This window comes from Eschscholzia californica, unplaced genomic scaffold, assembly GCF_041429995.1.
Source record: "Eschscholzia californica isolate CP2 unplaced genomic scaffold, dmEscCali1.0.p SCAF_2, whole genome shotgun sequence".
Lineage (NCBI taxonomy): Eukaryota > Viridiplantae > Streptophyta > Magnoliopsida > Ranunculales > Papaveraceae > Eschscholzia > Eschscholzia californica.
The window spans coordinates 42,350,458-42,375,080 of record NW_028238309.1 but is presented as its reverse complement, the minus strand read 5'-3'; the positions used below and the strand labels follow the sequence as shown (position 1 = coordinate 42,375,080).

General features: G+C 36.9%; 2 protein-coding genes and 1 pseudogene across 3 annotated transcripts; all 3 read right to left on the bottom strand.

Annotated features, from left to right (window-relative positions):
- Positions 1–1,169: 1,169 nt before the first annotated feature.
- On the bottom strand, positions 1,170–4,182 carry LOC147558057 (aspartic proteinase PCS1-like). Its single transcript, XM_086659619.1, has one exon. It carries the CDS (start codon positions 4,093–4,095, stop codon positions 2,800–2,802), a length of 1,296 nt encoding a protein of 431 aa, XP_086515745.1. The 5' UTR covers positions 4,096–4,182; the 3' UTR covers positions 1,170–2,799.
- Positions 4,183–11,806: 7,624 nt separating this feature from the next.
- LOC147558056 (amino acid transporter AVT1G-like) lies at positions 11,807–16,173 on the bottom strand. Its single transcript, XM_086664503.1, has 11 exons — positions 15,775–16,173; positions 14,463–14,764; positions 14,175–14,389; positions 14,005–14,028; positions 13,730–13,910; positions 13,424–13,643; positions 13,200–13,335; positions 12,828–12,993; positions 12,709–12,752; positions 12,200–12,262; positions 11,807–12,104 (listed from the first exon to the last, which is right to left on the bottom strand). The coding sequence occupies exons 1-11, from the start codon at positions 15,981–15,983 to the stop codon at positions 12,009–12,011; spliced, it is 1,656 nt and encodes a 551-aa protein (XP_086520629.1). The 5' UTR covers positions 15,984–16,173; the 3' UTR covers positions 11,807–12,008.
- A 4,652-nt stretch (positions 16,174–20,825) lies between these two features.
- LOC147558055 (putative E3 ubiquitin-protein ligase RHC2A pseudogene) lies at positions 20,826–22,415 on the bottom strand (annotated as a pseudogene). Its single transcript, XR_015234242.1, has one exon. The product of XR_015234242.1 is annotated as a putative E3 ubiquitin-protein ligase RHC2A pseudogene (transcript).
- Positions 22,416–24,623: the final 2,208 nt, after the last annotated feature.

Below are 24,623 nucleotides of genomic sequence, written 5' to 3'. Positions count from 1 at the left end.
TTTAACCGAGTTCGGTCTGGTCGGTTTGGTCGGATGTTGCTCACCCCTAACAGAGAGTGTGGGAAAAGAGTGCGCTGAAAGATTCCTCATAATTTCGAGCTACAAAATACTAGGGGTGAGCAAAAACCGAACCAATTCCGAACCAAATCAAGTCGGAGTGGACCGATCGACTTTTAGGCCCGAACCGATCACTGTTCGACTCAGTTCGGCCGGAAAATCGAAAAGGAAAAGTGTTAAACTAAAAAGAAAAAGAAATTAAAAGAACCCTAATCAAGAATAAGAAATTTATTTTTTATGCAATGAAATGAAATTATGCTCCGTTAAACCGATCAACCAAGCCGAACCAAACCCGACCGAACCATGTCGGTCGACCGAACAATCGGCTCGGTTTCGACCGACGATTTAGTCAAACAGCCACATATTAGTTCGACTTCGGCTCAAGCTAAAACCGACCGTTGCTCACCCCTACAAAATCTATCACATGCCACAAATTGAGGATACTGAATGAAAACTTACCAAGCTTTGGGGGAGTGTTTCTAAAAAAAACGTGAAACAAAAATTGGTCGGGAGCGTCTATAGGCGCTTACTAAAGCTGTTGTAGGCGCGTCACAAAATTGTTTGAGTGCCTTCTGCCCCCCACCCCACACCTGTCGTTCTTCTTCTCTTCTTTCTCAATCTACTTTCTTTCTTCCTCAATCAACAAGATATACTCCCTAATGATTAAACTCAAGGAATAAAAATCAAAAACAAATATGAAACCCACCCTAAAAATCTACTCTCGAAATCCTCTTCAAACCTTTGAAACCATAAAAAAACCCTAGAAATCATTTTCAAAAACTTTGAAAGCATACAAAACCCTAGAAACCCACTCTATAAATCCTCTTCAAAGCATCCAAAACCCTAGTTAGAGAGAGAGAGGAACCAGTCGAAGACCTTGGTTTTGATCTCCGACTGGAAAATATGAATCCTCGCAGGTTAGACAATTCGTGTTTGTTCGGACTTGGCCAGTCCGAAAACATGTTTTGGGCCTCGAACTGGTCAGTCCAAGGGAGACACCTACAATTATCGGGGTTCGACTGTGGTCAAAGTCTTTTAGGAGGCGCGTTTAGACGCTCCCAAATTGGTCCAATTATTAGATGCAATTCGATTAAACGTCTACAAGCACAGAGTGAGAGAGATATATAATTGGATTGCCGTGGTTGATAGTCCATTCACATCCACTGACAATAAACCATTAATACATGTATCAAATAGATTCTTTTTTTCAATAAACCAACCTAAATCCATCACTACTTAAGCAAAGATAATGGAGAATTCCAGTTTTGCTGCCATTGAAAATCTGGAAACAGGACAGAATGAGGTGATCTCCACTACGCAAATTGTGTTGTCTCCCACCAATGTGCGTCAATTAAGATTACATTAATATTCGCGCAAATTCTGTAGGCTTCCTCTGGAACGTAGTTGTTTGTGGCGTTCCAATTACACGTAAAACAGCTTCTTAAACTTTACCTGTGAAGGCACAACTACATCAATCATGGGGTCTGCCCTATTCTCACCAACAATTGCGAGCTCTTCTCCTCATTTTCGTATGATGTCGACTAACTTTCATTGAAATTTTCATTGCTAAAAAAATTTGTCTTGTGGTCTATAGTATTGTCAATACAGAGACCTTCTAAATGATGTTCGTACGAAAATTAGAAATTTCTAGTATTTTCTCAAGAAATTTTTTTTTTTCCTCTTACTCCCACCACTGCCACTAGTCGACCACCACTCTCTCTCTATCTTGTTTCTTTTTGCTGGCAGGAATCCCGCGCAAAGAGGGAGTCTTTGTCTCTCGATCTAGAAACCCTTTGGGAAGAGGAAGAGACGAAGGGTTTCCATATCAGAAATTCTTCTTCCTCCCGAAGGTTTTTCATACAAAAACCCTTCCTCTTTCTGAAGGTTTCCAGTCTGAAACTTCTACGTGAAGATGAGGGTTCTCCTTCGTTGGAGTTTTCACAGCCAAAGGAGAACTAAATAGAAAAAAGATGAGAAAAGAACCGGAGGTGGTGGTCGTTTCGGCTTGTGGTGGTGGTTATGGGAGGAGAGGAAAAGGAAGGATAAAAATTTAAGGTTGTCACCGTCGGGAGCTTGTCGGCAAGATGGCGACTCTACTAGAGTGAAAAGAAGAATAGACGATAAGAAAACAACACAAAAACAAAATATTCCAAGATTTTAGAACTTTTTTTTTTTTTCTGAAGAGACAACTTATCTGAAAAAATTTAACAAGTTAAAAACAACGAGAATCTCTTATGACGTATAACATGTTTGTATTGCCAGAAAACAATGATAAAAGTTTACCAACCAAGATAAGATTATAAGAATAATTAAAATTAGTCAAAAGTTATTATATTTGAAACCAAAGGTTTAATATTACCTCCCAATAATGCACCTCTTGGGAAATAATGTGTATACCAAAATACTCAAGCATTGGGGTTTTATTTAGGGGGACACTGGTCAGAATCATTTATCAGATTTAGTAAATGAGGGTTTGATTGTGGTTGGTGTGGGACTAATAGCTTTATCTCAGTAAAAGTGGGAAAAAAAAAAACAACAATATTTCTTACCCTTGACTTTCTATCTTTAATCTTGACCGTCCACGTTGACCTTTCAATCTCACGTGTGGTCCAAACCCTTGACTTTTTAATCCTTTGGAATCTCTTTGAAATTGTGTCTCCATCACCAACGAACGACACGAGTCAATCTTGACAACTCCTGTCGAGTTGGGCCCATCAATTAATTTCACTATTATTTGATGTTTTAAATCATCGGGCCCACATTCAAATTTTGAGCAGCCACGTCACATCTAAATGATTGAAATCCAACCCTTGATTTTACTAGATCAAATTCTACCCACACATCTTGTTGATGATGATGACCAATCACGTAAGCTTCTATACCTAACAAATCAGAATTTCCAAACGTCAAACAGTAAACAGCATCACTTCCTCTAACTTCCCCACCCACCCGATATAACAGTTTCTCACCCGTTACCGTTATTTCGGCACCCCGAAATATCATACTCACTGTTGGTAATTTTGGCCAACTCGTTTGACTCGCTGGAATTTTGTAACATAAATCCATGGTTCCTTGAAATACAAAGTTAGGTTCTTCCAAAACCCTCAAAACTCCTCTTGTTTGATACAGAAACTCCTCCCTCAAAGCGGTATAAACCGGCCCAAGTAAGTAAGTAAATTGAGTACCCGAATCGACCATAGTTTGACCCGCTCCAGTATGATCCGGTACAAATACCGATTTCGGCAAAGGTAGTACCTTCTGTGAAACCCGAATTCCTTCTAGTTGAACAGTGTAAGCGACCCGGTCGAAATATGGTAAGGGAGAAGAAATTTTAATTAAAGGAGTATAATTTGTTGGCGAGAAATTCGACTCACCAAGAACTAAAACACCAGACGAATCTCGATTCGATATACAATACGAAAATTTGCTGATACCCATTTGAGAAACGAAAGAAAGAGAACCCATGTTCATACCCATTAACCCGGTAACTTTCGAATCTTCTTGTGCATTAGTACTGAAACTAGAATCCATGGACCCAAAAATCATACCTGGTAAATTTGAAGATCCGATGTGGAATGTATCGTAAGCAAGATTTCCTTCGCTGGTTGACGCGTCAGCATAAGAGAGACTGACGTGGCAGAGGTTATTAGCGTCGCAAGAAGTGGGTGTTGGGAAATTTCTGGTTCGAGTTAAACAAGTAGAAGACGAACAAGGGACTATTTTGTAAGAAGAAGAATGAACAGGATCAAATGTGGAAACTAAATTTAGGGCTTTTTTTGAGTGAAGCCATGAAAGTTCACTTCCAGTATCAAGTACCATAGAAATTTTTTGTGGGGGAGTCCCTACTGTTAATGAAACTATTAAACTAACATTGTGAGAGAAGGAGAGTTTGTTTTGTTGTTGTTTAGGGAAGGACTGAAGTGAGATTAATTGGGTTTTAAGGGGTAAAATAGCATTTATTGATGAACAAAAGGAGAGATTTAGTTGGACGAGAAGGAAAAACATAATAAGATGAAGAGAAGATGAAGAAGAAGCCATGAAAGTTGTACTCTGTTTTAAAGTGCTTTCTCTCTCTCTAAAAGAAATTTTGAGGGTATCTATAAGTCTAGTAAAGCCTGTTTAAGTTGTTTTTTTCACGTCCTTTGAGTCTTTTGCTTTATAAAAGTGTTGAATGGAAGAAAGTTCGTTTGATTAAATTAATCAACAAAATTAATTGCATACCCAAAAAAGTGAGTCGAATAGTGTCCGTAAGCTGATGTGGTCGACTCAGATCAATTATACATTATCTTTATCTATGATATTTGGTCAATCTAGACCGATCACATCATCCTTTAAGTTGTGGTTGGGCCGTGTATTTGGACTAAAACATCATTGTTGTTTAATTAAACATTGGGTTCTCAAAGTTGTAAAGATGATTAGATGCTAATTAAGGGAGAAAAGGAGAGATAGTAAAAAAAGAGGAGATTTGAAATTTCAAAGGTCACGCTAACTTGCTCCTACGAGACCGACATACCCCTTCGAGAAATGTGACAGTGGGAATGGCAGCTAGGGACAAAAGGTGTTATAAAAATAAGCTAAAAGAATGAAGTTTAGTATTTCTTCCAATAAATCCATGGAGTCTAGTGAATTAGATGTAAATCTCGAAAAGCTTCATCTTGTAGTTCTATATATGTAAGGTGCCTTTTGATGATATATGTTGCAAGTCAACACAACGCGAAATTATATATTGTATTAGTTGTTTTCGAGACTGCATGTTAACATAATGAAATATTTTGTTTTATTTTATGTCGTAAATCTTGTTTGTGTTTTTCATAAAAATTTCTTGCAAGATAAACATTCTTGTGTATCTTTGTTCTACTTTCAAAATTCAAAAATTTTATAATAATATGTTGACAGTCTGATGTTAGTGAAATAGTAAGTAAAGATTGAGAAAAACTTAGTTAGAAATTGAACACTCCTCATCTTAGATTTTTTAGACAGAATTTGTTTTTTACTAATAAAAGTCAATATTATGTCAATTTAGATTTTTTAGACAGAATTTGAAACCAATTACTTCAATCCTAACTACCTACACAAGTACAACCATAATAAAATGAGAAAATGATGCTGGTTCTGTCTCCTTTTAGCCACCATTTATCTTCTATGGACAATAAATTTTTTGACACCTTAGAATTTATCATTGTGTAAATTCCAAAAGATAATTGATCGAGTGAAAAAAGACATAAGAAATTTTCGGAAAATTCCATTTTCTATCTCACAAAAAATGTCTGATATTCACCAACTACGGGTGGGAATCGGTCCGGACGGGCGGAAAACAGATACTAACTCAACAGGTCCGGGCGGAACGGGCACAAGTCCTAAGTGTCCACTCGGACATCCGGACAAAACGGGTGGACATTTCAGATTTTTCTCCAACAAAGTACCCGTCCGTGACCGTTTGATAGTTGGACAAACCGGGTATCGGTTGGTCGGACACCGGTCACTAATGAGTAAATGAATACAAAATTAAAGATAATCATTGAGATTTCTCGTGGATTATGATCGGTTATATTCTTCTTCTCATAAATTACGATCATTGTATTGTGGATTCTTGGGTTACTGATGAGATATTGAGATTTCGGAGGAGAGAGACTAGAGGAATAGAGAGGCGAAAACAAGATTAAGAAAAGTGATTTCTAGGGTTATATATTTCGACTCTTGAAATCTAACGGTTGAAGCTAATCCTACAAATTTAAAGGCTTAAAATCAATCATATAGGCGGACGAGTATAACGGGTAGAATCAATGGACGGGTATGGACGGGATCGGTTGGCGGACTATATAAGCGGGCGAACTCGATCGGATGGACCTGTGCCCGTGTCCGTCCTCTTAAGTTCTTTCGATCGGACAGGTAAGGAAAGTTTCGGGCATCGGATGGTCACGAACCCTTTGGACTCGGACGGTCATGGGCCAGTTTCGGATTTCCGGGCCAAATCCCACCCCTATCACCAATACCCTTTATTGGGCATCTTTAACAAACTTTCTGACAACCAATCAAGACCAACCACCTAAAAAAGAGTAATATCTGACCTTTTAAATTAATGTGCCTAATATTTCTCAAAAATAAAATCTTAACCATTCAAGTTAATCAAAACTATTTGTAATGGCACAATTCCCACGACAATGACTAGAATGAGATTTGTCAACAAAAATTAAAAACTAAAATGTGTTATATGATGGTGCGGACCAGCCTTCTGGGCTGCTAGTGATACTGCCTGCTTTGCCACTTTTGGGCTTTAAAAAGTCTCACTAAGGAAGGGTGCTTAACCTCTTAAGAGGAGCATCACACTCCGTCTCACCACCAGCCTTCTGTTGCCACAACACATCCTCCCAAGATCACATCACAGTAGAGCAAATCGTGTTGATAACGTGTTATAGGATGGTGTGGACCAGCCTTCCGGGCTGCTAGTGATACTGTCCGCTTTGGCACACCTGGGCCCCACGGTTTTAATGTGTCTCACTAAGGAAGGGTGCTTAACCTCTTAAGTTGAACACCACACTCCGTCTCACCACCAATATGGGATTGTTGCCACAACACACCCTCCCAAGACCACTATATAGTAGAGCGAATCGTTGTTGTGGCAACAATCCCACATTGGTGGTGAAACGGAGTGTGGTGCTCCACTTAAGAGGTTAAGCACCCTTCCCTAGTGAGGTCTTTTAAAACCGTGAGACCCAGGTGTGCCAAAGCGGACAGTATCACTAGCAACCTAGAAGGCTGGTCCGCACCATCCTATAACACGTTATGAGCATGATTCGCTCTACTATGATGTGGTCTTGGGAGGGTGCGTTGTGGCAACAATCCCAAATTGGTGGTGAGACGGAGTGTGGTGCTCATCTTAATAGGTTAAGCACCCTTCCCTAGTGAGACCTTTTAAAAGCGCGAGGCCCAGAAGTGCCAAAGCGGACAGTATCACTAGCAGTCCGGAAGGCTGGTCCACACCATCCTATAACATGTTATCAGCACGATTTGCTATACTGTGATGTGGTCTTGGGAGGATGTGTTGTGGCAACAATCTCACATTGGTGGTGAGACGGAGTGTGGTGCTCCTCTTAAGAAGTTAAACACCCTTCCCCACTGAGGCCTTTCAAAATCGTGAGGCCCAGGTGTGCCAAAGCGGAAAATATCACTAGCAGCCCAGAAGGCTGGTCCGCACCATATAACACGTTATCACATGATTCGCTCTACTGTGATATGGTCTTTGGAGGCTGTGTTGTGGCAACAATCCCACATTGGTGGTGAGACGGAGTGTGGTGTTCCTCTTAAGAGGTTAAGCACCCTTCCTTAGTGAGGTCTTTTAAAACTGTGAGGCCCAGGTGTGTCAAAGCGGACAGTATCACTAGCAGCCCGGAAGGCTGGTCCGCACCATCCTATAACAGAATGAGATTGTTGATGACCAACCAAACATGGGTGCTGGTAAAAGCACTCGCCAAAACCGCTACTAGTGGGCGGGTCTATTAGAGCATCTCCAACCTCCGGCTGATGCCGAAAACTCAAATTTCGGCCTCAACTGGGGACTCCAACCCCAGTCAGTAGGGACTCAACAGTGGCGTGGCCAAGATTTTAGGGCCCAGTGCGAAATTCTACCGGGAGCCCTTCTTATGATGATGTGAGAACTAAAAAATTACGTGTGATATAATAGATGAATATCTAAAAATTTGTTCGAAGAAATTTCTTATCAAAAATCATGAAAAATATATGTTTATACAAAAGACAAAGTACTAATGTCTGCAGTAATTATATAACTAACTCCATTAAAAATATTTAAACCATACTCGATGTAATTATACAAGTCTAAGAATACAATTTGTAACAAAAAAAAAGTCTAAGAATACAAATTAAAACAAACATTCACATAAGATAGGTATAATAAAGAAAATATTTTGCATGAGAAAAGCTATCTCAAAAAGATAAAATAATATGTATATTTGAGAGAAAAGACAAAGAAACCTATTGTAGGAAGAGAGAGAAGACTATAAGTAATAATTGGAAACTTTGTCTTGTATAGGCTTGAACCCAGTAAGACTTAAAATAAATGTAAATAGGTTGTTGACAGGGTTTGAACTTGAGACCTCAAATGCGTACGACAAGTTCTCAACCAACTGAGCTGCATATCATGTTGTGTTGAAAACAGACATAAAATGTACAAATTTATTCTTTAGCACTATTCAAAATAGAGCCCTCGGGTAGAAGGAGGTCCGGTGCGATCGCACCTGTTGCACCCCCTCACCCACGCCCCTGGGGCTCAGCCCCGACCGACTACTTCAAGCGACCCTAAGATAGGTCGGTTGAAGCACCCAACATGACCGTCGGAGACATCCCAACGGTCATGTTGGGGATTAAATCCAAGCGTTGGATGTGATCCAACGGCTACATCTGGCTGGTTGGATCACATCCAACTGTCCGAATTTTTTTAAAAAATGTATTATCTTTTAGTCTTCTTTTAAAAAAATTTAATGACTTTCGTTTTTTGAATGATGGTTACTTTAGAGATAAAAGAAATATAATTACTTTAATTTTTTGTTTTTAAACTTTATTTAGAGATAAAAGAAGTATAATTACTTTATAGCCCCTAAATTTGTGACCGGCTTCCTGCCTAGCCCCCTATTTTATCACAAATATCCAGATGGCTCCCTTTTTCAATTACCGTTATAACACCGTTAACTAGTCATCACCTCTCTCTCATCCAACTCATCGCCTCTCTCTCCCCCCTCACCTTCTTGCCACCTCATCGTCTTCACCGTCGAAGGTCGCCGACCAACTAATTTTCCGGTCGGCGACCTTCAAACATAAAAAAAAAAATTGTTTATCTCTCCTCTCTCTTTAAATTTAAAAAAAAAATAATCTCTCCCCTCTCTCTCTAAAAACTCCGACGAAGGGAAACCCCTTCGTTGAAGGGTTTGTTCACGAACAGATTTGTTCGTGAACATACCTCACGAACAGATATGTTCACGAACAGATTTGTTCGTGAACATACTTTTTTGCACACCCACAATAAACTCACACACGCATTTCTCACATACACAAATTTTCGGTCTCAAGAGAGGGGGGTTGGAGCTGAATTTTTGAGGCTGAGCTAAGACTAAAAATTTTAGGTGAAAGAAGGTTTTTCGCTCTAAGAAAGGTTGGGGTTGGAGTTGCTCTTCGCAGTTGACACAAAACTTAGAAATTTTATGGGCATTTGTTTCTTTCCAAACATGTAGTCCCCTAATTGATGGAGCCGTTACATTCTCAACCATCTCCTGACTTTCTCTCTAATTACCAGACACTTACCTTCTTTGACCATTTACTGAAAGAAGAACTATTAGTTCCTCACCATTTAGCAGCATAAGAAGGGAAAAGAATCCCATCGAGTTACTGCTTGGACTACTAACTTGTTCAAGAGAAGGATAAAACAAATCACTATTCTTCTCATTGAGAAAAGATAACTGATTCTAAAGTTGAAATTCATCAATAAGGTCACATGACGTAGAACCCAAAGTCACACGGTTGAAACTGTTGTTGTTAAACCCATGGGTAAGAAAAATGTTGACGAATTAGGGCTTATTAAATCATCTGGGTTATGAAGATCAGTGAAAGTTGAAGGATTTGACCACAGAGTTGAAGAAGAACTAGGGTTTGGTATAGGTTACTGAGCACTTTTGAAGAAGTAGAATTTTATTAGTAGTTGAAGTACTTGAACTAGTTAAATTCTTAAGAGTAGATGAAGAAGAGTTTTGGCTAGAAATTGGTGGGCTGTGGGAGAGAAAAGGGGAGAATGAATTGAACTGTAGTTAGGAAAGTTTGGGGAAAAGAAAGGTGGCCAATACGTGGACAACCAATTTTCTTATATGGACAACTACTTTTGGATCCGGTATAAGTCAACTATGTTTGACATAATTGACTTGAATTTAATAAGGGGACAACTCTATAAGGATCAGAATATTAACCGTAATTATTCTGAGGACCATTAACGAATACAATAGGTAAAACCTAACAATTAGGGTTTGCCAACCCTAGTTGTTTCTTCCTCTTCATCAAGACACCACTTCTTCGATCAATCACCACCACTACCACCTTCACCTTCCCCGAGACTCACCACTACATACTCCTATCCGACCACCACAAACAAACAACCATTCTCAATCTTTAATTTCAGAATTCAATATCATTCTTTTATTTCTCTCTCTACGACAACAAAAACTTAAAAGAAAATCAGGAACCTATTAATTTGTTAAGAGAAAAATGGTCATCAGAGTGTTAATGTCATTGTTGCATAATTACTCATCCAAATTAATGCCTCTAACTCAATTAATTGGTTTGATCTACTGCCATTCTCTTAGCTTCAGTTAAGGTTTATCTTTCAGAGGTGATCTAATTCAGAATATGATTTCATATTCAATTTGTCAAGGTCTTGAAAATTCATTAAATACGCAATACACAAGTGATTACTTATCTATACTCATCTCTGCATCCATAGTGTGACATATTTAGATTCTAATCTTTTTGCAGTTAAAAATTATGGAACATTTTATTATCTTTATCAATCTTTACCATTTTATCTGATATATCTTTTAGTTGTTGATATTGAAAAACCATCCTAAGAATGAGAACACATAAGATGGATATGATGCCCCAAAAAAGTGGAGGTAGTTGGAGAAGGTGGATGTGGATGTAGATGCAGGAGGCAATGATGGCGTGATGACAAGGAAGAAGAACCAGTTAGGGTTTCATATTAAAACCTTAATACTTTTAAAGCAACAATTATTGTCCACATAAGAAATCCATTGGTCTATAATGACGACTTTTACTCTGATAATCTTGGACTTGATAAACAATTTCTCTACAAGTTTAGTTGTTGGGGATGAAGAGGATATGTAAGGTTTATGGAAGAAGAAAGGAGAAGGACTAAAAGTAAAAACTCTAATATTTAGTGAGCATGGAGTGAAACGTATTAGATTAATGTCCCCCTAAAAGTTGTTGTCCATATAAGATTTGTAACTTTTTCATTTGTCTACAAAAAATAGTTGTCCATATAAGAAAATTGATTGTCCATGTATTGGCCACCAAAAGAAAGTCGAATCATTTCTTTATCAGCAGTCTGGATCTTACTAGGTCGAAACAGATCAGTCCAGTTCGGGACCTAACAAGTACAAATCAGTTTGGTTGTGCTACGTCTCGGAACTAACAGGTCCAAACGGACTGACCAGTCCGCAACCTAACAGATCCAAATGGATCAGTCCAGTCACCTAACAGGTACAAATCCGTTACGTTGTGTTAGGTCCCCGACCTGAGCAGCCCGAATACGAGCAAGATCCATATTTTTTTGTGTACCTAACTACATTACATGTTCAATCTCAACAAAAAAAAAAAAAATAATTACATTACATGTTCAAACATCAAATAATGAGTTGGGAGATGTTTGTATACATCATTACACACATCATAATAGGTCAGTGTTGGAAAGAATAGGTGGTACTTAAGATGTTTTGGAACAAAAAGTTAGAAGAGATAACAGAGGTGAACTTTATTCATATCCAGGTTAGTTTACTCGGTGCTTACAGAGTACTCGGGTCAATAACCATTTACCTGAGTCAAACAAAGTCTCGCCCGCTAATAGTAGTTTTGGCTGGTGCTTTTAGCAACGCCCACAAAACAAAGCAATGCTTCAATTTTATTTTATTTTTGTTGAAAGGACAATGCTTCTAATTTCTTAGATCATATAATACTATTTGAAGAATTATTTACCATTCTAAACATAAAATAATCATACATTAAGGTTATGTTATAAACAATATGTGACTTAAAATATATAACCAGTTAACAGAATAAAATCCATTTCGTCTGAAACTTGAATTCGATGAAATTTGACTATGTTAAGATTTACAAATATAAATATTTCATAAGCTAATTTTGTAATTAGTTAGAGTCATCTAGCCCAATCTTTCAGCTATTCTCGAAACGGCTGAATATGTACCAACACAGGCACATCCCACTCCAACCATAATAATCAAAATGCAAGATCCAATCTGTGGTAAGAACAAGAAAAATATAAAATCAAACTAGGGAGTTCGAGAGGATTGAAGTTTAGACCGATTATATATATATAGAAGCGTTTACGTACCTCTGACAAAGTTAGCCGACCACGTTTGATGCTTAAATAGCAAGCACAGGGAAATATTAGCGCCTGTAATTACAAAAACAAACTCATCAGCTTCAAATTCATTAGCTACTCGAGATAAGGAACTAAAGAAGCAAGACTAATGTAACAGTCCTACATCGCTCGGGAGCTCATCTAAAGCCTGGCTTATAGGTGCAAGTTCAAACTTAGTAAGTGCTGAGGCTTCTAGATATGGAACAAAACCTCACACTACCTAGCTGGTGGCTGCGTGAGGACGTATCGAGCGTGTAGGGGGTCATGGTGTTGTTGTGAACACTTGTGGGTAGGGCAAATAATGTGTCTTCACCAATGTTGAGAACGTGCAGGCTGGCTTATGGAATGTTCAGCAGGAACAAAATCCCAAGCCCGTTGCCCTTGGGCGTGACTGTCTAAAACGGGAACAATAGGGGTTACTGCTAAACGCTTCAGTTGCTACACCTAATAATGGTTGCTGTAAATTGTAAAAAACTTACCACAAGCATTGTGAGAAGAGAACCCATTAATGCCATTACAAAACCTGCACTTATTTAGTTACTAATCAGTATACAACCAATCTATATTTCGAAACATTATAGGTGAAACGACTTCTTACCGAAGAACGGAAGCCAGAGAGCCACGGCTAGGGTTGACAAAACCAATATTGTTCTGATGAGCACTGAGATAATGTGAGATTTCTGATGAGCAGATGGTAAGAGTTCTTCTAAACTCAATGCAACTGGAGTTATTGTTAGTGCATATTTGGATATTGGGTTGACAACCTAAAATCACACACCAAAACCATCTAAGTAAACTCAAAAAAAAAAATCAATCTTACAGTTTAAAGTAGTAACGATTTTGATACTCGTCTCATTACATACTTGGTGCTACCTCGATAGCTTAATAATAAGCCATTTCTAGCTTAACTATTGCAAAAAAATTTACGGAAAAAAGAAGAATAAGAAATTGAATGAGTTTGTTTTCATACTGTTGTCCAAACTGCAATCTTAGAAGCCAAAAACTGTTTAGGCATGTTGAGAGTAAACTGAGACTTTGTTTCTTCTCCAAACATCATAAACCCGAGAACAGCTACCCCGGTGTAAAGGAAGCAACAACTTAAAAAACTGCAGTAAAATCAATGAGCAAGATGAAACCATTAGTGAGTTTTGAAATATTAGAAACTCTAATGGTTATACATATTAGCTAGGTTACCTTATAACGACAACTGATGGAAACCGAGACGGTTGCTTCATGGATGAATAAATGTTAGGGAAAACCGTATGTCCAGCGAAACAGAAACCATATAAACCAATGGCAACAGGAAGGTTTGAAAGATCTAAGAATGTTGCACTTGGATGAAACCCGATTTGATCTACCACTCCCACCCATAATAAGCTAACTGCTACTACTAATGATGCAACCACTCCTCCAGCTGAAAGAAAGATAAGGATCTTTAGATTCATTATGCAGCGGAATGAGAAAAACAGACTATTTGGTAGTTTTGGAGTAGTGAATGACCTGAAAGATATGAAAGTAAGCTAAGGTTTCGAAGCCAAACAGACGGAAGAACAGCGAGAGTTGCTATTATGGAAAATACAAGGTGAGAGTCCAGATGAAACCCAGCATAATCTAGGGTTACATTTGGGAACAACGACGATAAGTTATCACCCATTAGAATTACGTACTCTACACAAGCACACTGCAGAAAATGCATAGTTAGTTCACTTCGCCGTAACAACACAAAAACTCAAAATGAAGAAACAAGTTAAGAGGAAATTTTAGGTTTCACTTACATATAGTTCCATATATATGATTATCTGCGTATCGAACAAAAAGTGCATAAAGTCAGCTTTATATTTTATATAGTTAAAATGATAGATCAATATAAAGATTGAGACGCACACACAAACACATGCGCACACTCAACCTATGTGCAAATATCCATATATGTATATATACTTACAGCTAGGGCTAAGCGGCCAGGAGAACCAAAAGCAGCTTGTCCGATATCAGGATATGTTTGAAGACCAGGGGAACTATCCAAACACCGCATCAATAAGATTCCAGTATAGCAAGAAATGAGGCACAATGCAAATAGTATTATTAGACTCATCCACCCTCCTTGTTGAATTGCATAAGGCGTAGAGAGGAGCCCAACTCCACATAGAACGTTAATCGCTATAGATAATTCATAAGTAAGAAATTGAATACAGAAACTTCAAAAATGAAAGTTTTGGGCTTTGATGATTACCATTGAAAACTGATTGTATGTAAGAACATTCTTGCATAGATGGTGGTAGTTCTTGATGAAAAGACAACCTTTGAGAAGACGCCCTTGACGAAATTGGTGTTGGAAGTATAGGTTCTTTGTCATAGTTTTGTGTAACTGGAATGAAGGGTTTAGTGAGGGAATGTTCACTACTTTGATATGATCTTCTATGTATCGATGATGTTTTAGACGCAAAAGAGTTGCTTACTTCCAAACTTGAACCAACCGTGAAGCCGACCGTTGGTGGAGTAACACTTAAGGTCGTATACATGTCGATAGATTGCCTGAGTGCACATCAACAGAAATTGTGAAAAAAATAAACAAGACTAAAATATGTTCTTCTTATCACATATCTCTTGCACATATCTCTTGCCAACAACGATCCCAAAAAGACTCTCGCATAGTGTACACAAACTTCAAAAGTATAGTTCAAGCTCAATGATAATAACCCAAAAGTTTCATCGGTCGGTAATACTATATGACCTCATTATCTAACCACGTGACGACAACAAGCACCAAGTTTTGTAAGCAACAACATTGATGAATTCGGGCTCCCTCCCACTAAACCTTTTAGTTTAAAGCATAATTTTGAAGAACTAAAAAAATACTAGATTACTTTCCGACTCTAGTTAGAATGGATGATAATCTTCTAATGACCGATCATAATAACTAACAAAATATAAATAAGACAAATAAGATTAAACTTTTAAACAAACAACTTCAAAACAATCTAGCTAAATTTTAATGGTATTTTGTTATAGGTGGTAAAATTATGCCATACATTTTCTAGTATAACACCTCGTCTACACAACAATAAGATCCAATTCACTAGTTGATTACAAACTGGGATGCGTTAATTAGGCTTTGAGCCATTTGTAATCTTCTTTAGTCACATTGTTGTTTTGGGTTTTTGTGAAGTTAGTCTTCTCATCTAACTTCTGTAAGCTTTTTTTAATCAATGAAACTATTCTATTTCTTCCAAAAAAAAAAAAAAACATAGACTAAACGGTTAAATCCTATGCACACGTATTGGTAAACGTGTGCAATTTTCTTTTCTTTTCTCATATTATAATATTATTTCGAGTATATTTGCCGACCGAAAAGTGACTCACAACCCTAATCTTCTTAGGCAGAGGCGGAGCCAGAATTTCAAGTCAAGGTGGGGTAGCCAGGTCTAGCGCGACTTGGCTCACCCTTGCCCATAAAGATATCAATCAATCTGTGCTCATAAACAATTCCCAATCAAAGGTTTTCTTCTCCCAATATATATATAGAGAGATAAAGGAAAAAATACCTATAACTTTGAGGCCAGCTGGTAGAAATAGTACAATCTTGGCTAGCTTGAGAATAAGTTTTAATGAGAGAAGAGGAAGATGTGGTGATATCAGAGTCAGAAGAATCATCTTCTGTGTAAATTCCTCCCTCTGCCTGGTTTTCTTCATCGTCTGTTTGAAACTCCAATCCCCTATCACGTCCCATTTGTTCTTCTTCAAGCTTATTCATCTCCCTCCCTCTCTCTCTCCCGCCTCTTTCTCTCTCTAACCCTCTATCTCTCTCTAACTTTCTCTCTCTCTCTCTCTAGATTCATGTAAGAACAATATTCAAAAAACTAGGGGAGTTGACGTAGAGAGATGTCAAAACCTAATAAATCATAGTTTGTTGATAGTTTAAGTACTCATTACAAATCGTAAACGAAAATTTCGGTATTCGGGAGATTCTAATTTATCCCTCAATTTCAGACTAAAATTTAGCCCTCACATTTGTACACCATTCCAAAATAACCCCCATGAATATATTTTTGTTTGTTATTAAGACAAGATTTATTTTCTTGTCTTGAGCACCACCTATATTTTCAAAATAGGCTTTAGCCTCAAAATTAATATTGAACCTACTTTACAATTACTAAACTGGCCCGAGTATTCATTCATATTTTTAATTTAAGTCATTATTTTTTGAAGAGAGAAAAAAAAGATATACAAGCTGCAATGAGATGATTTTCAAGGGAGATTTTGACATTGACCCCCACTTTTATATAGATATTGGGGCTACACTCCCGTTTTTTCAAAACTTTTGTTTTACACCCCCAAGTGGACCGAAAACGTTAATTTCTAGTTAAATGTCAGTTGTACGAATCACACATGTGAATCATGAGAAAAATGCCATTATGTATGATTTTGACATTGGCCCCCACTTTTATATCAATATTAGGACTACACCCCTATTTTGTGAAACTTTTGAGTTATACCCCCACGTGGACGGAAAACGTTAACTTCTAGTAAATATCAGTCGTGGGAATGACACATATGAATCAGGACAAAAATGCCATTATTTACATTTTAATTTCCGTCTCAATACCTTTTTTTTCTTCCATTAATCAACCTCATCAACTACAGACAATTGTTCCTTTCATCGACTACCACCACCATCATCATCGTCGTCTTCATCTCCTCCGACCTACGCAACCATTGCCACAATCTTAATCTTCACAAACTGCTTGAACTAATTTTCTTGATAATGGATCTTATAATCTTGATCATCTCCAAGTCCATCATTAACAGCACTATACAAACAGTGATTTGCGGAATTTTGTAAAAATAGGTATCAACAACTTTTACATCCTAAAATGGATTCATCTCACTCCAAAAACACGAACCTAATTATCAACAACTTATACATCCCAAAACGGAGTCATATCTTTTCAAAACCATGGACCAGAATGAGCTTGTCTTAAAATCATTGCGATTTTCGGCTACTGCCACCAACACCATCACCATCTTCTTAATCAACTCTCAAATTTGATTTCTCATGACCTCTAACTCAATTAACTTTGATCATTGACTAAAACTCCTAAGGTTGATGATGGTGGCTTCTGAAGATAAAGATTGTGCTGATGGCTGTGTAGGGGTGGTGGCAGTCGATGAAAGGAATAGTTGTTTGTGGTTGATGAAGTTGATTAATGGAAGAAAAAAAAAAGGTATTGAAATGGAAATTAAAATGTAAATAAAGGCATTTTTTTCGTGATTCACCTGTGTGATTTCCACGGCTGACATTTACCTAGAAGTTTACGTTTTCCGTCCACGTGGGGATATTAATCAAAAGTTTCAAAAAAAACGGGGGTGTAGTCCTAATATCAATATAAAAGTGCGCGTCAACGCCAAAATCATACATAAGGGTATTTTTGTCATAATTCACATGTGTGATTCGCACAACTGAAATTTAGAAGTTAATGTTTTCCATCCACGTGGGGGTGTAAATCAAAAGTTTTAAAAAAACGGGAGTGTAGTCCTAATATCCATATAATAGTGGGGGTCAATGTCAAAATATCCCGATTTTCAATTGGTCACAAACTAGAGGGCCAAATGGAAATTCACCTTTTCCTTATGGGTTATTTCCCAAATGGCCCCCAACTTTGTGACCAGCTTCCTGCCTGGCCCCCTACTTTAGCAATAATTCCCATATGGCCCCCTATTTTTCATTATCTTTAACATTCAGTTACTCTCTCTCCTCTATCTCATTTTCTCTCTCTTCCACATTATCTTTAACCCCCTTCACCGGAGTTTAGAGAGAGAGAGGAGAGAATTTAAAAAAAAAAAAATAATTTGAGAGAGAGAAAAAAAAAATTGAAGGTCGCTGGCCAGAAATTTGGTCGGCCGGCGACCCTGGCGGAGAAGATGATGATGTGTCGTGCTAAGATGATGTGGCAGAGAGAGAAAACGAGATGGAGGAGACAGAGTAACGGAATGTTAAAGATAACGAAAAAAGGGGGCCATACGGAAATTATTGCTAAAGTAGGGGGTCAGGCAGGAAGCTGGTCACAAAGTTGGGGGCCATTTGGGAAATAATCCTTTTTTTTTTTTTTCTTTTGGAAGTCGACTACGATCTACGTATGTCGTTACATTTGGCACTTGATACATCATAGATGTGATAAGCTCGATAACCGCCCACTCAAACACTAACCGAACCGGGCCTATAGCCCAACAAGACATGGCCTAAAGCCCAACAACATTATTTACACCCTAATAATCCCAATTCAAATAACCAAAGATTCCACCTTCTCTGGGATTCGAACCTGGGACCTCCAGGGATTTCTGAAGTTTATGTCAACAACCTGGAACCACTTGGGCTACCAACTGTTGACGAAATAACCCTTTCCTTATTAACAAGATTTCCCCATTAATTTGAAAAATGAAAATACTGGCGTTAATACCACAATTACTGGAAGGTGACTTTTCTACTATAATTGCTTTCACTATGAAAAGTCACAACTTTTGAAGTGAATCTGTGCCACAAAAGAAAAGGACCAAACGTCTGTGTATGGTGTCCATAAATCTTGAATATAAGTCTAACAAAAGAAAAATCTTAGAGCAAGAACTTAAAGATCATCTCTAAAAAATTAGTTCCTTTCATTGTATTATCAATGTGTAGATAAGAGAACAAGGATCCAACAAGGAATTAATTAATAAGAAGCCACCTCAAATATAAACATTAATGTCGAGACTTATCATAATTATAATTTATCATTGTTATTTGTATATATACACTTATTGTCACGTTTGCCTCGAAGATCCAACTCTTCATGTGGCGAATTTTGAAGACAAAGTCACGCTTGGAAGCAACATTGGCAGATTTATTTAGGTGTTTCAGAGGACTTGTATAGTGTGGTGTACGTGACCAAGTGATTGATTATTTATTCCTACGTTGAACGAAGGAAAGGATTATCGCAGAGGAGCTCATTCATAATTTAGAGGACCACCGCACGGTTTACCTGCTTTGTCGGCAAAATTTGAAGAGGCCGATGAGTTTAGGAGTTAGCCTGTATATTTTGGAACAGATGTAAAGGTCAAAGCGATGTGCTCTTCAATGGGAAACAGTTAAAGACTAGCTTGGTGATTCATCCAGCAAATCTGGACTAGCAGGCCACATTGGTTGTCTGGACAGCCTATAGGTGTCGAAAGAGGGATTGGTTGTAATGTCATAACGGATTTGGGGGCGAGCCCCCGACCACGGTCTACTGGTAAATGAATGAGCACAGTCGATGGGGCTTATAGTGGTAGGCGATTCAAGGTGGTCCGAGGTTAATTTAGAGGGGGACAGGAAGTCATGCAATATCTGAACAACCCGAAAATCGACGTTCATTGGCTCATTCAAAACATTGGCTTTCACATTAGACAGAGCGTTCGAGCAGTTAGTAATATCCCTTTTTCTTTTTATGGTCGACCTTGCAATGAAGCTCCTCATTAGTTAGCCCAATTTTCTTTATCTTCAGAATGTAACGGGGACTTGGCTTGAAGCCAAAATCTCATCCTGTATTAGAAACTCAAGTGAGGAGACCTTTGAAGTTGAACCAAATATTGTTTATTGCGGAAAAGAAAAAGTGAAAGTGAGAAGTCAAAAGTAGGTTGCAGATTAAGTAATAAATCTTGTAATCGTTATTTACATTAATGGTCTCTCTTTACCGCGCTTCTGTAATTGGGTTTGCGTAGGTTAACCTTAATAAGGTGAAAAATCCCCCGGAATCATATCTCTTCTAAATTCCAAACAGGTCTAGATGAATAAAATTCTCCGTTGCTAGGCGCTCCAACTTTCTAGAGTTTGAAGTTTTTGCTTATAACAAGATCTTCCTAATATGGGTATAATCCGCGAAAAGAGCTGAATCTTTACTTGGTAACGAAAAACAAACTTATGATTTACTAACATTTAATAATAGGGGGAACGTTTTAAGAACCATAGGTATTGTTTGAAGTACATATATGTTCCGTGGTTCGAAAACCCACACATGATACAAAACCCCATGTATGATACATGTATATGGTTGCAAGTATACACAAAACAACCCAAATTTGGAGTGGATGAATGAGGAACAAGTTCCAAAAACTTGTGCGGCTACAAAAATGTTTGTTAATTTGTCAATTTTGGTTTTCATTTTTGTTGTTTTATAGGCTGTCAATTTTGATTCTTTTGGTTCCATTCTGATTTTTGAACATGTTTTATACCTTACAACAACATGGAGGAGCTTAGAGACATGGCAGACAAGAAACCAACAATCATGACTTCCCAAACAAATTCCACATTTATGATTCCCATACAAATCCAAGGAAACATCCCCATCCCCACCCAATATGGAGAAAGGAATCCCTCTTTCAACAAACTCATCCCATTAGAGAGAGAGAGAGAGAGAGAGAGAGAGAGAGAGAGAGAGAGAGAGATAGAGAGAGAGAGACTTGCCTACAAATCAATACAAAAAACTTGCTTGAATTGGGTAGAATACTGAATCAGATTATATCAATCAAAACTAGAAACAGATAACAGAAAAGGGTCAAAATTAAAATTCATAAAGAAAGTTAATTTCAGTAAGAACAAATGGATTTCTATTTTGAACACCAAGATTAACATTTCTCCTCAAAAAGGAACTCTCTATTTCTTACTTTCTTTCTTTCAATGACTGATATTTACAGTGAATTAACAAAAAAAACCATGACTTTTCCTTAATGGAACAACTAACATTTAACTATGAATCAAAAAGCAAAAAATTAAACCCCAAATTATATGAAAAGTTTTGATCTTTTTGTTACCATCTAGCAATGGTACTACTATCAACTAAAGCCCAAGCTCTGTTTTGTCTTCTTGAAGTTCTACTGAAAAGTGAAGTTGATCTTCTTGTACTATCAGATTCTGAATTTGAATTTGAATTTGAGGATGGGTTTCTTCTAAAGAAGGAGAAGAAATTACGGAAAACTCTTCCAATCCCACTACTCTGTCTTGATCTATTTCCTCTAGATGTCCATGAAATTCTTCTTGGAGCTCCAGCTGCTGTGTTAAACCCACCATCCATTTCTGTATAAACTACTGGAAATTCCCTCTCACCGGCACGTCTACCACCGGAAAATCTCCCAACGGCAAACCCACCACCAGGAAGCCTCCATATTGTAAGACCCACTGTGTCTTCTTCAGTGGGAGCTACAGATGAAGGTTGATCTTGACTCAGATCTGAAACAGGGGAAGTGGGTAATTCATGGCGACAAACTGGACATGAATTTCTTAATGAAAGCCATGGGAGTATACAATCTGTATGATAAATGTGTTTACAAGGCATCTCACGAGCTTCAGATCCAAGTTCAAAAGCTTCTTTACAAACAGCACAGTGAGATTCAATGGAGATATGGGTATCAATGATTTCAATAGTGGGCATTGATTCAATTGATGATTTTGATGCAGGAGGATGATCACATCGATTTCCAATACCATTTATCTCAATTTGTGATAATTGATCAAGAAGACGATCAAATCCTGATCCCATTAAAAAATCAGACATACTTGTAGGTAATGGTCGGAGACCTGAACCAGCACCATCATCATAATAAAGTTCAAAACTTCCTCTTTCTCCACCACCAGATTCAACACCACCACCACCGGCGGCGCCACCTTCGTTGGGTCCTCGAAGAACAATTACCGGATTAAATGGAGATCGATCACCACCACCGTTCCTTCTACTACTACGACGAACCCCACCAGTGTTTAGACTTTCCTCTGAATTTGGGGGATTTCCTAACATGTACATAGCAGTTGGTAATCTTCTTCGTCTAGCTTCTGGATTTGAAGATCGATCTGGATTTTCAACTTGTTCAACAAATCCTCCTTCACAATCAGGACATACAACTGTTTCCCTTTCCAAAACCCTAACAAATCGACTGCATCTGTAACACCAATATGAAGATCCTATTGAATCCATCAATTAAAACAAAAGAAAACCCTAAAAATCCAATCTTTTTTTATCAAACTGATCTAGAAATGAAATCAAAACTTGGGTCAGATACCCACGACTGATTAAGATAAAAACCCTAACTCCAAGGAACAAAATTTAAAGATCAAACCACTAGAAGAAGAAGAAGAAGATAGAGAGAGAAAGTTGGTGACAAGAAGTAAAAGAAAAGACTCTAGGAAGGTTTTAAAGGTCGTTTGGAAGTCATTTTTATTCAGCGCGTTAGATAATAATGGTCGTTACCGTTACAAAAAATTAACGTCCGTAACGCGTTCTAATTGAAATGTATGGACCAATTTTAACGGACGTTAATTTTGCAAATAGGTTTTGACTGTTCCGTTAGGTCAACTTATCCGCGCGTGTAAACTTGGACTTTAGAAAAGAGTATGAATTTTGATGGGGTTAAAAGATCGGCGACTTTTGACTCAAGACTCGTCAATCAGTCGTTTAGCTTTGTCAATATATTATCCTTTCCAGCCTGTTATTTTGTCAGGTACCCATCTATACTTAGGGGGGGGGGGGGGGGTAGTGGTTGGGGACATCCGTGTTATTGGTTGGGGACATTTCAAATGTCCCCAAATGTCCGTGTTATTGGTTGGGGACATTTCAAATGTCTCCAAATGTCCCCAAATGTCCGTGTTATTGGTTGGAGACATTTCAAATGTCTCCAAATGTCTGTGTTATTCGTTCGGGACACGAACTTAGGGACATTTCAAGACAAATTGTTTTTGGGGACATTTGGAGACATTTTAGTGTAAATTTGGAGAGTTTTTGGAGAGAAAATGTCTCTCAAAATATGGAAGACACTTGGGGACATTTGAGTAAGGAAGATAATAAAAATAATTATTATTACCAAATCATATTATAATAATATTATCTTATTATTATATTACTACATTATTGTATTATTATTATTATTATTACTATTATTATTATTATTATTATTATTATTATATTATCATTATTATATATTTGAGTAAGGAAGGTAATAAAAATAATTATTATTATCAAATCATATTATTATAATATTATCTTATTATTATATTACTATATTATTGTATTATTATTACATTATATTATATTATATTATATTATATTATATTATATTATATTATATTATATTATATTATATTATATTATATTATATTATATTGTATTATATTATATTATATTATATTATATTATTATTATTATATTAATATTTAACTATATTAAATAATAAATATTTACCAATTGTCCATCAATGTCCACTGATATCTACAGATGTCTACGAAAGTCGAAAAATATATATTTAGAAATATTAATTAATTTTTTTTATTTCATATGGTAAAACAGTAATAATATTAAAAATAATAAATATCAACTAAATATCTATCAATGTCCACAGATATTCACGAATGTCTACGAAAGTCGAAAAATTTATTTTCAAAGTAGTAGGGCAAATTTATTTCGTATGATTAGACAATAATGAACATTAAAATAATAAATGTCTACCAACTGCCATCAATGTCCTCAGATATCCACAGATGTCCACAAAAGTCGAAAAATATATTATTGAAACATGAGTACAAATATATTATTTCATATGGTTTGACAATAATGATAATATTAAAATAATAAATGTCTATCAATTATCCTTCAATGATGAGATGATATTAATAATAATAATAATAATAATAATAATAATAATAATAATAATAATAATAATAATAATAATAATAATAATAATAATAATAATAATATCCACTACACATTTTGTCCATGGATTCAATATGTTGAAATGTCCCCAGGACATTTTGTCCATGAACCAAATGTCTTGAAATGTCTCTGAGACATTTTGTCTATGAATCAAATGTCCTGAAATGTCCATAAAGACATTTTGTCTACGGACAAATGTCCCGAAATGTCTTGAAATGTCTCTGGAACATTTTGTCTCTGAGTGTCCTCCAATGTCCTGAACCACTACCCCCCATTGCACCACTCAAATGGAGTATTTCTTTATTCTTTCACAATAGATATCAAAAATAAATAAAATATTGCTAAACAAATAATTTTACAACATAACAACAGTATGCCACCAGTCGATCGACCAACCAGTTAGTTTTGATACATTTTTTTTTGTTGAAGATATTCACTACATAAGTCTATGGTGTGCTTTTAACAAAAAAAAAAAAAGTCTATGGTGTGAATTTCATCAAAAAAAGTCTATGGTGTGACATTTTAAACCTCACTTACTAAAAAATATCTAAAAAATATCTTATACAGTTGAAGATCTTTTTCTCTTTACGTAAATCTAAACAAACGAGATTGTGGACAACCTTTAGGCCATGTGTTGGTGCGCGAGAATGGAATTCTAAGCAGATTATTGTAGTTTGATGTTTGGT